This window comes from Carassius carassius, chromosome 35, assembly GCF_963082965.1.
Source record: "Carassius carassius chromosome 35, fCarCar2.1, whole genome shotgun sequence".
NCBI classification, from domain to species: domain Eukaryota; kingdom Metazoa; phylum Chordata; class Actinopteri; order Cypriniformes; family Cyprinidae; genus Carassius; species Carassius carassius.
Window position 1 is genome coordinate 1,902,876 of NC_081789.1, and position 13,320 is coordinate 1,916,195.

The following is a 13,320-nucleotide window of genomic DNA, read 5'->3' on the forward strand; positions in this document are numbered from 1 at the left end:
TGCAGCGTCGCTATGACAACCAGGTACTATTGTGGAGGTACTATCTGCAATGGAAAACGGAGCGAAAAGTGAGCCGAGCCGAGTCGAGTCGAGCTGGAACTGGTAATGGAAAAGCGCCATTAGAAACTAACCAAACCTACATAAATTGCACTGCATTTAACACCCAGAACATGCCAGATGTTTTTACAAGAGGATATCTGAAACATTTACATTTATTCATTTAGCAGATGCTTTTATCCAAAGCAACTTACAAATTAAACGTGTAACACTTTATTTTACAGTGTCTTTGCTACATGTGTTACATTCTTATAATAGTAATAACAGTAAATTATGCATAATTACATGCAACTAATCCTAAAGCAAACCCTAACCCTTCTAACCCTTCCCATATTGAAAGTACAATTCATAATTAATATTACTCAGTCCTGAACTGTATAACTACACTGTAACAAGGACACCTTAAGTGTAACCACCAGTTTAGAAAAAGCTTTGAATTATCAACCAGACATTTTAATATTAAAAGTTTTTTGCAGCCATCCAGACCTAAAACTAAATGTGAAGCATTGACTGTGCGTTACACCGGGATCCGAGTTCAGCTCAGTATTCAGAGCAGATATAATCCCCACATCCCCTCTAGGTAATTTAAGTTTTATAATCTAGTTCTAAATCCGGTGAACGTGAAAGGATATACAACCCGAATTCCGGAAAAGTTGGGACGTTTTTTAAATTTTAATAAAATGAAAACTAAAGGAATTTCAAAACACATTAGCCAATATTTTATTCACAATAGAACATAGATAACGTAGCAAATGTTTAAACTGAGAAATTTTACACTTTTATCCACTTAATTAGCTCATTTAAAATGTAATGCCTGCTACAGGTCTCAAAAAAGTTGGCACGGGGGCACAAATGGCTAAAAAAGCAAGCAGTTTTGAAAAGATTCAGCTGGGAGAACATCTAGTGATTAATTAAGTTAATTGATATCAGGTCTGTAACATGATTAGCTATAAAAGCTTTGTCTTAGAGAAGCAGAGTCTCTCAGAAGTAAAGATGGGCAGAGGCTCTCCAATCTGTGAAAGACTGCGTAAAAACATTGTGGAAAACTTTAAAAACAATGTTCCTCAACGTCAAATTGCAAAGGCTTTGCAAATCTCATCATCTACAGTGCATAACATCATCAAAAAATTCAGAGAAACTGGAGAAATCTCTGTGCGTAAGGGACAAGGCCGGAGACCTTTATTGGATGCCCGTGGTCTTCGGGCTCTCAGACGACACTGCATCACTCATCGGCATGATTGTGTCAATGACATTACTAAATGGGCCCAGGAATACTTTCAGAAACCACTGTCGGTAAACACAATCCACCGTGCCATCAGCAGATGCCAACTAAAGCTCTATCATGCAAAAAGGAAGCCATATGTGAACATGGTCCAGAAGCGCCGTCGTGTCCTGTGGGCCAAGGCTCATTTAAAATGGACTATTTCAAAGTGGAATAGTGTTTTATGGTCAGACGAGTCCAAATTTGACATTCTTGTTGGAAATCACGGACGCCGTGTCCTCCGGGCTAAAGAGGAGGGAGACCTTCCAGCATGTTATCAGCGATCAGTTCAAAAGCCAGCATCTCTGATGGTATGGGGGTGCATAAGTGCATACGGTATGGGCAGCTTGCATGTTTTGGAAGGCTCTGTGAATGCTGAAAGGTATATAAAGGTTTTAGAGCAACATATGCTTCCCTCCAAACAACGTCTATTTCAGGGAAGGCCTTGTTTATTTCAGCAGGACAATGCAAAACCACATACTGCAGCTATAACAACAGCATGGCTTCGTCGTAGAAGAGTCCGGGGGCTAACCTGGCCTGCCTGCAGTCCAGATCTTTCACCTATAGAGAACATTTGGCGCATCATTAAACGAAAAATACGTCAAAGACGACCACGAACTCTTCAGCAGCTGGAAATCTATATAAGGCAAGAATGGGACCAAATTCCAACAGCAAAACTCCAGCAACTCATAGCCTCAATGCCCAGACGTCTTCAAACTGTTTTGAAAAGAAAAGGAGAAGCTACACCATGGCAAACATGCCCCGTCCCAACTATTTTGAGACCTGTAGCAGAAATCAAAATTGAAATGAGCTCATTTTGTGCATAAAATTCTAAACTTTCTCAGTTTAAACATTTGCTATGTTATCTATGTTCTATTGTGAATAAAATATTGGCTCATGTGATTTGAAAGTCTTTTAGTTTTCATTTTATTAAAATTTAAAAAACGTCCCAACTTTTCCGGAATTCGGGTTGTACAACTGTAGAAAGGCAATCAACGTATATTTCACTGGAGGGACACTAATTTCGAGATGCATTGGATTTATCTACCCACTGTAGGCTAATTATCATGTTGTGTACTTCTTTTCGCCCTGAGCTTACAGTGTGTTTCTGCAGCATTGGGAGATAACCTCGTCCAACCATTGGCTGCAGTGGGTAAACTGTATAGTAGACGTTAGTTCTCTGATTCCACACTATGGAAATCACGTCTTGTTTCCTGTGCGGTTCATAATCAAAGAAAACATGCTGGTTACTCTGAATCCTGAAATCAATGGTTTTCTTTCCAGTCATAAAGTCAGCCTGAAAGCTTGCCAGCACCGAGGTCCTTGTAAAAGAGGAGAAAAGCATGTAAATATGCAACTAATGAAAGCTTTTGGTTTGCGCATTTGTGATCCAGGCATTAACATAAAACTTCCGTCTCTTGTGTGGCCTCCGATCGTCTTAAGAAAAGATTGATTTTTATTGGCTGAGACACGGCAGCAAGCCTCTGGAAGGAACATGCTCTTTATGACAAACATCTGGAAAAGCCCCTTTGAAAGTCATAGTGAGAAACGCTGGGTGTGATATACAAGGGAGGCATAACAAGACACATCTAATTGTCTGTTTACCGGTGGAGGTCTGTGACAGGTTCTGGCCAAGGGGCGATTACCAGCCATCTGGATTGGCAGCTCGTTGTCGCACATAAAAACCTGATGACGGGTTTCTTTCAGTCCTCGGGGGGATTGTGAATGCTGAGAACACACCTTACCACTACCACTGTCCTAATGTGTGTCTCGTGCTGTCAGAACTCACGCTGGGTTTGAAGGATTATCTGAGGTGAACTAACCAATTTTTCTTCATAAAGAAATGAGAGGCGTTTGATGTAAAGTTGGGAGTTTCGCCACATAGCTACATATTTAAAAGGCAATCAATCATGACACTTTGATTTTTTGTTGCACTTGAGGGACACTTCTAAATGGTTTAATGTACGGTATTTATAATCAAAGCTATAAATAACAATGGGCAGGCTTTGAAATGCTAAAGAAATCTCCAAAACGCGGCATTCAAACAACAACAAAATTGTCTAACTATGGTAGACATCAAGAAAATTACAGCAACTTGAGAAATAATATTGCTAATATATTGCTACTGAACATATAGAAACTACCTAAAAACCACTATGGGAGTCCATCATACTTTTGAATACTATTATATTTATATCTTGCTCTCAGAGGAGCTTTGTTTTGACAGTTTTATAACGCCATTATATCAAGCTTATGGCAGCAGGATCAACAAGACTCTTATGGCTACAAACGCCTCCCTTGCGCTCTCTTACCCTGCTTAACCATCATTCTCTCAAACTGCTGCTACGACTGACGGCTGTATATTTCTACAAGTCGACAGGACCACAGCGCTCGTGGGCCCTCTCAGACCCTTAATCAACGTCAAGTCTGTTTGTATTCGCTTTGATGGAGTGTGTGTGATTCTAATGCAATCCAGGGATAAAACACCTGGACCACCTGATTCTTTTGGATGTGAAAACTTTTTTATTTTTTTTCTAGCAGAACCATAACCACCGGACATTGTCCCAGACATTGGGACTTTCTTACATCCTTAACACACCTCTCCGCTATTGTTTGACACAAGCTTTTAGTGCTTTAATAACCATTTATTGGTTTTGTCGGCCCAACATGCCATTCAATACACAAAACCTAAGCCGGAGCAATTGTAGCATGGTTTTCCCCACTATTTCAAAGCTTGAGGGTGTTTTCCCTCACAGAAAAACTACCACCAGCAGGTGCCTGTATTTCAGCATCTCCTTGACACAACTTGGGATCAGCAATGGTGCCGTAGAAAAAAAAAAAAAGTAATGCTTGACATATCAACCGCAGTCTTCAGGAAATTCACCCTTCTTATAATACACTGAAAGACTCCAAGGCATTCCCTGGGTCCCACCTAACATGGTTTGTTATTTGAAACCAGTCCTGTTCAAACTGAGAAGCTGACCCATCAGCTGTTAATAAAGTAGGCTTGAGACAAACTCAAGGGAGGGAGCGTACTCTATTACGGAAATGTCTCTAGTCTTTAAACAATGTAAACTATCACAAGCAATTAGGTGTCTTCTAGCTTGACTCCTCTGGTTCGGCACTGTGCAAATAACAGGGCTTTTACTTCCTGTACTAGAAGCCCAGACAATGAGACACCATCGGGTACCAAGAGAGGTTTTGATTTATTCATACTGCAAACAGACTAGCTAAGGCTATGTCAAATAAAAGCTAGTATATGTCTCCAAGTATAAAAGCTTGTGTGAACTGCTGAGGGCATTTGAGATTTACCTGCTGTCATAACTGGGCAAAAATAAACTGTTATTAAGTATATTTATTTATTTATTAAATATCTGTCATTAGCTCATTAGCAGTGATTAAAAACCCATACACAGACAGATCCGACTTATTTCTAGAGACTTGGGGCTGGGACAATTTGACTTGAGCCAGTAAACAACCACCTAGCTACATCCTAGCAACTCATAACACTCATAACAACCTAGCATATATCTAGCACAACTTCAACATTGTCCAGAACACACGAGCAACCACCCAGCAACCACTCAGAATATGCTACCAATCACCAAGAAAACCCTAACAACAACCTACCTAGCAACCACCTAGCAACATCTTAGCAATCATTCAGAATACCCTACCAACCACCAAGAAAAAAAACTAGCAACAACCTACCAAGCAACCATCTATAATACCCTAACAAATATTTAGAATACCTTAACAACCACCCCCAAAAAAACCTAGCAACTATCTGTAAAAACTCACAACATCCCTAGAATCACCCAGAACACCCAAGCAACCTACCTGGCAACATCCTAGCAACCACTCAGAATACACTTGCACCCACTAATAAAACCCTAGCAACAACCTATTAAAAACCCACTACACCCTTGTAATCACCCAGGCAACAACCTACCTAATGTCCACCCAGAATACCATAGCAACACCCTAGCAGCCACCTAGCAAACACCAAATACAATTTGCATCCCAGCATTCACCAAGAATACCCAAGCAACCACATACCAATATTCTGGTGTACATTTAATGCAACATTCTTCAGCTACTCAGAACACACAAGCAAACACCAAGCAACTTTTCAGCAACAATCCAGAATGCCCTAGCAACTGCACAACAATGCCCTGTCAACAAACCACAAGACCCCAGCATGTGTCAGTAGCCAGGTATCCATTACAGATTCACTCAAAACGTTTGCAATATTTTATAAATGCAGATAAAATACCTATTGAGAATTGAGGGCATTTCCATTAACTGATGTTATGCGACTACCTCTTATGCTATCGGAGCCATAATGCAGTGTAAATAAGGGGTTGTACAAGCAATAATGGCAAGGAAAGCCCTTTATACTTGAGAGCGGCCACGTATGAGGTGTTTCTTGGAGGTTATAGTTCATTAAAAAAGTTTTCATTGCAGTTTTGTGCTATATTGCTTTTTTCCGAATTGCCGAAAAAACAACTCATGTGAGTGTTACAACTTTTTTATTTTTTTTTATTATTTTGCAATATATGGAATTTTTTGCAAAATGTATGTTTTTCCATTAGCCATATTTTCAATTTGCACAATTTGAAGAGTATTGGAAATGCGGCTAGTGATTTTGCAATGACTTAGATGAAGTTATAGATTTTTGCAGTTCCATTTGGTGCCACTAGTGGTACATAAATAACATGCATTAACTTTTAAGCAATTGCATTTTCATTATGCTTCCATCATTAATCTTTTTGATTAAGACGCAGATTTTCTCTCTTTCCACACCGATCTGAGTGAAACAGAACATTAATGCATTATTTGAGTTTAACACATTCTAATCTCTGTAGAGCTATTCAAAACCTGAGAGGAAAATGGAGGCCAAATATGTGTCAGAGAAGACAGGGTCAGAGAGCTGACCTCTAATTTAGGAAATGGTTCTATTCCTCGAGGTAATTAGCCTGTCATCTTTTAAAATCCCCCTCCATACCCTTAACAGGAAGTCATAGGACAGGCCGCCATGTCTGGCTCAGGCCATTACAGAATAAAGATACATAGCTATTTGAACTTTGACCCCTTGCAACTTCTTTCCCAGCCTCTTGGGCAGTGTATATTATTTTAACTTGCTGATAAAGATAAAATAACAGCTAGCCTCTAACCTCGGTTAATAAAATTAATCACTGACTTTCAAGGACACAATGGAAAAACACATTCACCTCTGAGCAGACCTAACAAATACAAACAAGTTTGGGGGCAAATAAAATGTGAGATGCACTTGTGATATGCAAGCTTACAGCAAGTGCACCTTTTCCCTCCACCTCGTAAAACAACACATTCATGCATTATCTGAGATCCTTGAAAATATATCTTATTATAATACATGTCACCCTTTGCCCTGAACACCAAACACTAGGCTGACTTGAAAGCTGTGACTCATTTAAAAAAGTTTGCATTTGTCCGCCACATATGTCATTGACACTGGCTCATTTCAGAAAAGTAACCATTACATTCCAAAGAAAGAATTTACTGTACATTTATGTTTTATAATGGTTACTTTCTGAGATAAGACACCCTAAATGATGTATTCAGCTGACAAATGTGATCTCCATAGGATGTAGCCTGTGTAATGAGATGAGAGAGATAAAATGTTACTTTTGCAGCAGTGAATGCTGGGAAGCTTTAAGGGTCAGGGTAAAGGTGCACATGCTAAGCTGAGGTTTATCCAGTAGTCTTGCACACTCACCCTCTGTTGTTGTTGAAAGCTGTAGGATCGACGGCGGTCATCAGGTTCCTCCTCCTGCTTGGCCTGCTGGAACTCTTGTCGTAGACGCTGTATCCGGTCATGGTTGCTGGGTGCCAGTCGGTTGCTATAGAGGAGAGTGGAAAAAACAATCATATATCCTCATTTATGAGATCACCATTGATCCTGACATCAACATGAGAAGAACAAAGACCAGATGGTACATTACAGATGACAGCACTTGAACAAGGTACAGAACAGCTCATATCATTTTAAGAATACAGCTTGTTTGCTGAATCAATAGCACAAGCACCATTTGAGCCCATGTTCCCCTATCCATTTTGCTAAATTACACGTATGGACACAGTCCATTACTTTTTCCACATTTGGCTTGTGCTCACCAGCATCTTGAGAACAAGAAACGGACCAAACATTTCCGCAAAGGACTCCCTAGTGAACCATGGGCAATGATACGTGTCCCTCCTACGACAAAGAGTCAAAGGCCCACCATCTCAGCCCCACACCCCCTTAGAGAACTCAGAGAGACTCATTTGCATTTCTTTCATTAAGAGCTGGGGAAAGTGACCGTCAATAGGAATCAATATGCCTCGTCCCGCTAATCAAAACCGCACTTTTTATCTACTCCACCGCATGGGCTGCTGGTGACAAACCCCTCATTATGATACAGCATCCTGTTTGATAATACGGCTAATTTATACAGAGAGCGAGTGATAGAGAACTGAGGAAGGTAATCCTCTAAAAAGGGGTGAAAAATAATAATAATTGAGAACACAAAGAGGAAAAAGATTGAGATTGCAAAAACATGGAACACCAAGAAAAAAAATGAACAGCATAGAGATTGGTAATTCAGCATACGGATGAATAACAGAGATGTCATCTCTGTGGGGAGCTGATACAGGTGGCTAATCCTCCATTGATGCTGATAGCTTACTTAAGATGAGATGTCTGGTCTAAATGTGCTCGTAATTGTAGATTGCAAGCAGGAACAGCCCACTGACTAAAATGGTCACTCTGACACATCGCCAATCACCCTTCATTAAATCTGCCGCTAAATGGCCTGCCATAACAACCAAATGGAGCTGAATGAGAATCGTATGAGTAGTGATGACTGAACATCCTTGTTCTGTTGTTCCACGCAGCCATTAGAATCAATTGTATTAGCTTTACTTCATTTAACGCCCTGTTCCTATATTCATATGTGGTGGTGGAAGAGCTTGAAGGCCATCAAATGCATTTTCAAGGTGGAGAAAAAGGAAGTGTTGTAAATTAAGCGAATAAATGAGCCGTGTGTATTTGGTGTTGCAAATACAGGCAGGTAATCTACTCACTTTTTAAAGGGCCAAATCGTATATGTGTCCATTAAAATAGTTTATTCACCATTACCAGGTATAATAAACCACAAAAAAAGGCTCAGCAAAGCGTTTCAAATCCATTTGATCAATATGAGAGTTCTGGGCTAAAAGTAAGATTTTTGTAAATGCCATTTGATAACTTATCATAAAATGTGCAAAGTGTATCAACTTCATCCACTGACATTTACTGACATTTTAGCAAAAGTAGAAACTTGGAAAAAAAATCTGTTCTCAAAGAAACGTTAAGCAGTTGAAGGATGAATGAAGCTAAGGATGATAAATTTAGAGTAAACAGCAAACGAGACATGAAGTCTTTGCTCTCTTGTATACTGTGATGAGATTCAATTGCAGTAATCGTAGACATTTGTCATAGACAAAGTCTGTAGACTTTTGATGACCACTCTCAGCTGCAACTTCAACACAAAGCAGTCAAAGCCTGAGAAAAATAAACAAATCACTCTGCCTTTGCCACACATCTGTAAAGGGAAATAAATTTGGCCTTTAGCTCCTGTAAACATGTGATTACACATTAGCATCAGATGGCTAGAGCAACGCTAACAAGCTTTGAGAGAAAGAACAATAGACAGGATATCTGCAAATAAATACACTCTAATCTTATTCATGACACCATTTTTTTTCGTAGAAAACCTAATTCTGATGTAAACTATCTGCAGTAGCATGTAACAGGCATGGCTGACATCAAAGATTTAGCCATATGATTGGATTAAAGCTTGTTTTTCAGGAGACGGTGGACTCCAGTATTGACACTAAACCATTATTCTACACTCCTATTAAAGCCTGTGTCGTATCTATTCCCTTTTTTCCATTAGGAGATGAACAGGGATGGTTTCATTAGCTTAATCCTCCTGCCTAGGAACAGCCTTCCTCTGAATCCTCAGACTCCAAAACAAACAACAGAGATTTGGTCATAATTGCCTACACGAGACCCTGGAAAGGTTAAAGCGACCATGAGCTGAGTCACTCAGTTCGGTAACCAGCTGAGGCTCGTGGTCAACCCAGTAAACAAACCAAATGACCAACCTACAATGACGTTCCATTGTGGTTAAAGAGGTCAATTTAGAAAATAAAAGTTAACTTTTACAACCACAGATGTGGACAAGACCACTATGAGTCATAAGGAAATCAGGAAATTACAAGATTGGCAAACAATTAAAACACTGAATTGTCATAGGGGAAGTCAAGCTATACTCATGAAATAAGTTTAAATGAAATAATGCTATAAGATAAACTGGAGAAGTTTAGACCACAAAGGCAGCAGTTCAATTACAATTGGTGTCTTTGGACGTTCTGGTATAAAATGCCTGCAAAAGTGGCACTTGGAATTAGAAGTTGGAATCATAATAAAGCACACGTGCGTTAAGTGCCGGCAGTAGCCCATCTTGTTTACTCTATCTATTCAATCCTCCCTTACAAAAGAAGACAGATCTTTTCGGTAGAGTCCATGAACACTCCATCACCACAGCACATGATTAGTCTCAGTGCATGCTTGACATCAGGTATCATGTGGGTTATAAATACCTCCAGGCATGCATCAACGTCAGCCATTTGGCCTGGCTAAACAAGACCTCACAAAGACTCACAGAAATTTGTGTTAATAAAGCGGCAACAATTAGAAAAAATGCACCCATAAGCCAAACAATGGAGGTGGGTGAGGATGCGGTAGAGTATGTGGGGAGGATGATGAGGGATCACTTTCCCCAGCCTCTTGTTTATGCATTAGATTAAAGGTCAGGCAGTTTGCAACTTGAAGCTGGCTTAAAGGACGGGCCCATGTTATTTGAGCGCACAGTCAAGCCTCTCCTCCTGGAGATGTCTTCATGTTTATTTTCATCTCTCCTCCCTAAAGAGAGATTCAAGGGGGAAACAGTCTGACAGTAAAGCAATTAAAGGCAGAGGAAGATAAAATATCCATATGCCACAGCATTTAACAAGCCAGCAGTTTCATTCTCCCAATACAATGAGCCTCATTCAATATCTGTCTGTGTTCTCTGACTGAAAGGTCATTTTGCGATTGTCCGCACCCCGTTTGCTCGGCCTTTCCCCAATCCTTTTCTTGTTCGTTGTATTCATTTCTTGTGTACGCACACCCTTTCCTATTCCTGACTCTCTCTCAATATGCTGAATAACACCTTTTGTCTGTTTACTTTACGTCCCCAGAAAGCAATTTCTCTGAAGACAGAAGGTTATTGTTGCAGATTAAACTCTCTGAATCGAGTGTGAATCATGGGTAGCACTGACATCAGAGGCCTCTGACTAAACAGGGCTCCTCACCTGTTCTTGCTCAGAGAAAACTCGATGTGGCAGTACAGAGATTATGCCTAGTTAAAACCATAACGAAAGGAGGGAAGAAAAGAAACCAAAGAGTCAGAACCCCACTGGGAGACATCAAGTAAAGCAATCAAAGTTATTACAATTTGCTTTATGGATACAGTGCTTGCAGATTGGCAGAGTGATCTGGTCTAGCAGTAGAATGTGGAATGCTATGGAAGAGATGAATGAATCTAATATTAAGTCTGATGTTGTAAATCTTTCGCTTATAAACTCTGCCAAAAAGCACCTGGGACGCTGACGTATGACTGAGCTTGTTTCTTTGTGTGTCTTATCTTCGGATTGGTCATGATGCAATAAAAAATCCAATAAAAAATTATCACTCGCTCTCACAGAATTTCAATCGTGTATGACATTCACTCTTCTGTAGGAAAACTTTCTAAGTAAAATAAAAGTCAGTGGTTGTTGAGTTGTTGAGTCAAAAGTCTACTGTTGTTGAGACCAACAGCAAAGTGAATAGTTGATGACAGAATTTGACTTTCGACATGGTTTGTACATGGTTTAAGATGGTCAGTAGGTGGCCCAAGCTAGTCTAGATAGCTACCAGCTGGATTTGACCTGGAAGACCACCTTGGTCAACTTGATTTTTAACTGGTCCAAGCTGTTTATTTATTGTCATTTACTGATTAAATGGACTAGCAGTCCTGGTTTGAACCTGGTAGAGCATCTTGGTGGATCTAAACCACCTTGAACCATCAATTAACAGTTACCATGTTTAAAAAAACTGCATGTCACCACTTTTCCCCATCAAGGATCTCTAGTCTTGTCCCCAATGTGAAACTGATGTGAACTTGTCTTGAGATTGCTGATGCTTTTCTGTCAAGTCTGCAAGAATGTAACATCTTGTTTGACATTTTAGGTTGGATAACAGTGCCTCAGGCCTCAAAGCGGCAGTTGGGACAGGTTCTACATCTCAGCATCTGGATTTAGAGATGCTGCAGCCATTCTACTCTTTTTAAACAGTGATAAATTAAACTTTACATATTTTCAACAAAACAACGTGAGAGAGGTGGGTATACATTTGTGATTCCAAGTCTCTGCTGAATACCCAATTCCTTTTATCAGATTGATATTCTGTCAGACTGTCTGGTTTCTTTCCATGTCCTCCAAATCATCATAGGAGATATGAGAGATGAAAAGAAGGGTTTGCTGGTGCCCTCAGTCATATTGCATCAACTCAAAGCTTAAGTCATATTAATTCTATACCCCTGTGGACTCAATTCCCTTCAAAGACTGTCATATCTATCAGTTCCTTTCATAGATCTGTACAGACGGAATGGACAGATTAAATCAGAATTACTGCTGGTCATTTTCCGGGATAAAGTGAAAGTTAGCTTTTTATCATTCATCTATACAGGAAATCAATGCACATCACACAATCTGTAATAAAACACAGCAGAGCCCATGCAGTCTGACTCAACAACAGGCTGTGAACGTAACATTCTTTGGTCCGCTGAGTTTGAAGCTGTTTTATTTTTCACACATTTGTGTTAATTCAATCTCTCTCGTCATCATTCTTCTGAGTTTTCCTTTCTTCATCATTACCTGCTTTACTTTGTCTCATTTATCTCTTTTATCTTCCCACAGATCTTCCTTTTCCTCTAGATCGCTTATCCTTTATATCGGCTGCTTTCTTTCCTTTTATTGTGCTGTGAGGCTTGGCAGTGAATCAAAGTTTGACCAGTTCATGTTCTCGTACTGAATGAGTGACATGTGCAGTTTGACAAAGATGGTGATAATGCTGCAGGCTTAGGGGTCTCTGACTTCACTCAAATTTCCCCTGACTGATGTACGGCTGTGCCCCTGACAGCCCCATGTCCTCTGCCAAGTGCCCCGCTCCCAGAGGGTGCTGCTACCTAATAAGCATCCCTGCTGCAAATGAGAGGCGTGCTTTTGTTCCTGTTTCCCTGTTCCTGTTTCTCTCTGTAGCCTTCAGTGCTCCTTTCAGAGATACAAACAGCGTGACAAAGAAGCGGGCTGGCCCGATTAGAGAGGCTGGAGATTCGTGTATGTATGGCATAGTGGCCCTTAAGTACACAGCAGGGGTCCTGATCAGTGCGCTCGGTCCCCCATTGGGAAGTCTGAGGTGGAGCCCCAGTTTCTTCCCCTATGTGTGCTCCTGCACACACACCTACACTGAGTAGATATGGAGAGATTCTTTGAGGAATAAAGAGGAGATGATAAAAAGCACGATGAGGCAGCAAAGAAATCTTTCATTTCTAAAGTGTGCACAGACACTTTCTCAACCAAACGTTCTTCACATATAGAACCGTGGATGTTTAAAACTCCCACGACTGTGAGACACTGACAGAGACTAGACATTTGGTTCCGCTGTTCTCACCGACATGTCCTCTCTGTCTCTTTTCAGTTTCAGGGTGAGAATAAATCTTGCACCTGTTCCTCAGTGTGAGAAAGTTCTTTAGCCTGGCTAACATTTAAACAAAAATCGCACAGGCAAGCAGACAATGGCAACTGCTGAGAGTAAAACTTCCCTGGTCTCGTGTCTTAACACTTATTTTGCA

At 40.3% G+C, this 13,320-nt stretch overlaps 1 protein-coding gene across 1 annotated transcript in view; it reads right to left on the reverse strand.

Annotated features, from left to right (window-relative positions):
* Positions 1–13,320, reverse strand: part of LOC132115865 (partitioning defective 3 homolog) — a 471,004-nt gene that overhangs the window by 20,280 nt on the left and 437,404 nt on the right. The window contains exon 22 of the mRNA XM_059524256.1: positions 7,080–7,203. Coding sequence (XP_059380239.1) covers positions 7,080–7,203 — 124 coding nt within the window. The remainder of the gene's footprint in view (positions 1–7,079; positions 7,204–13,320) is intronic.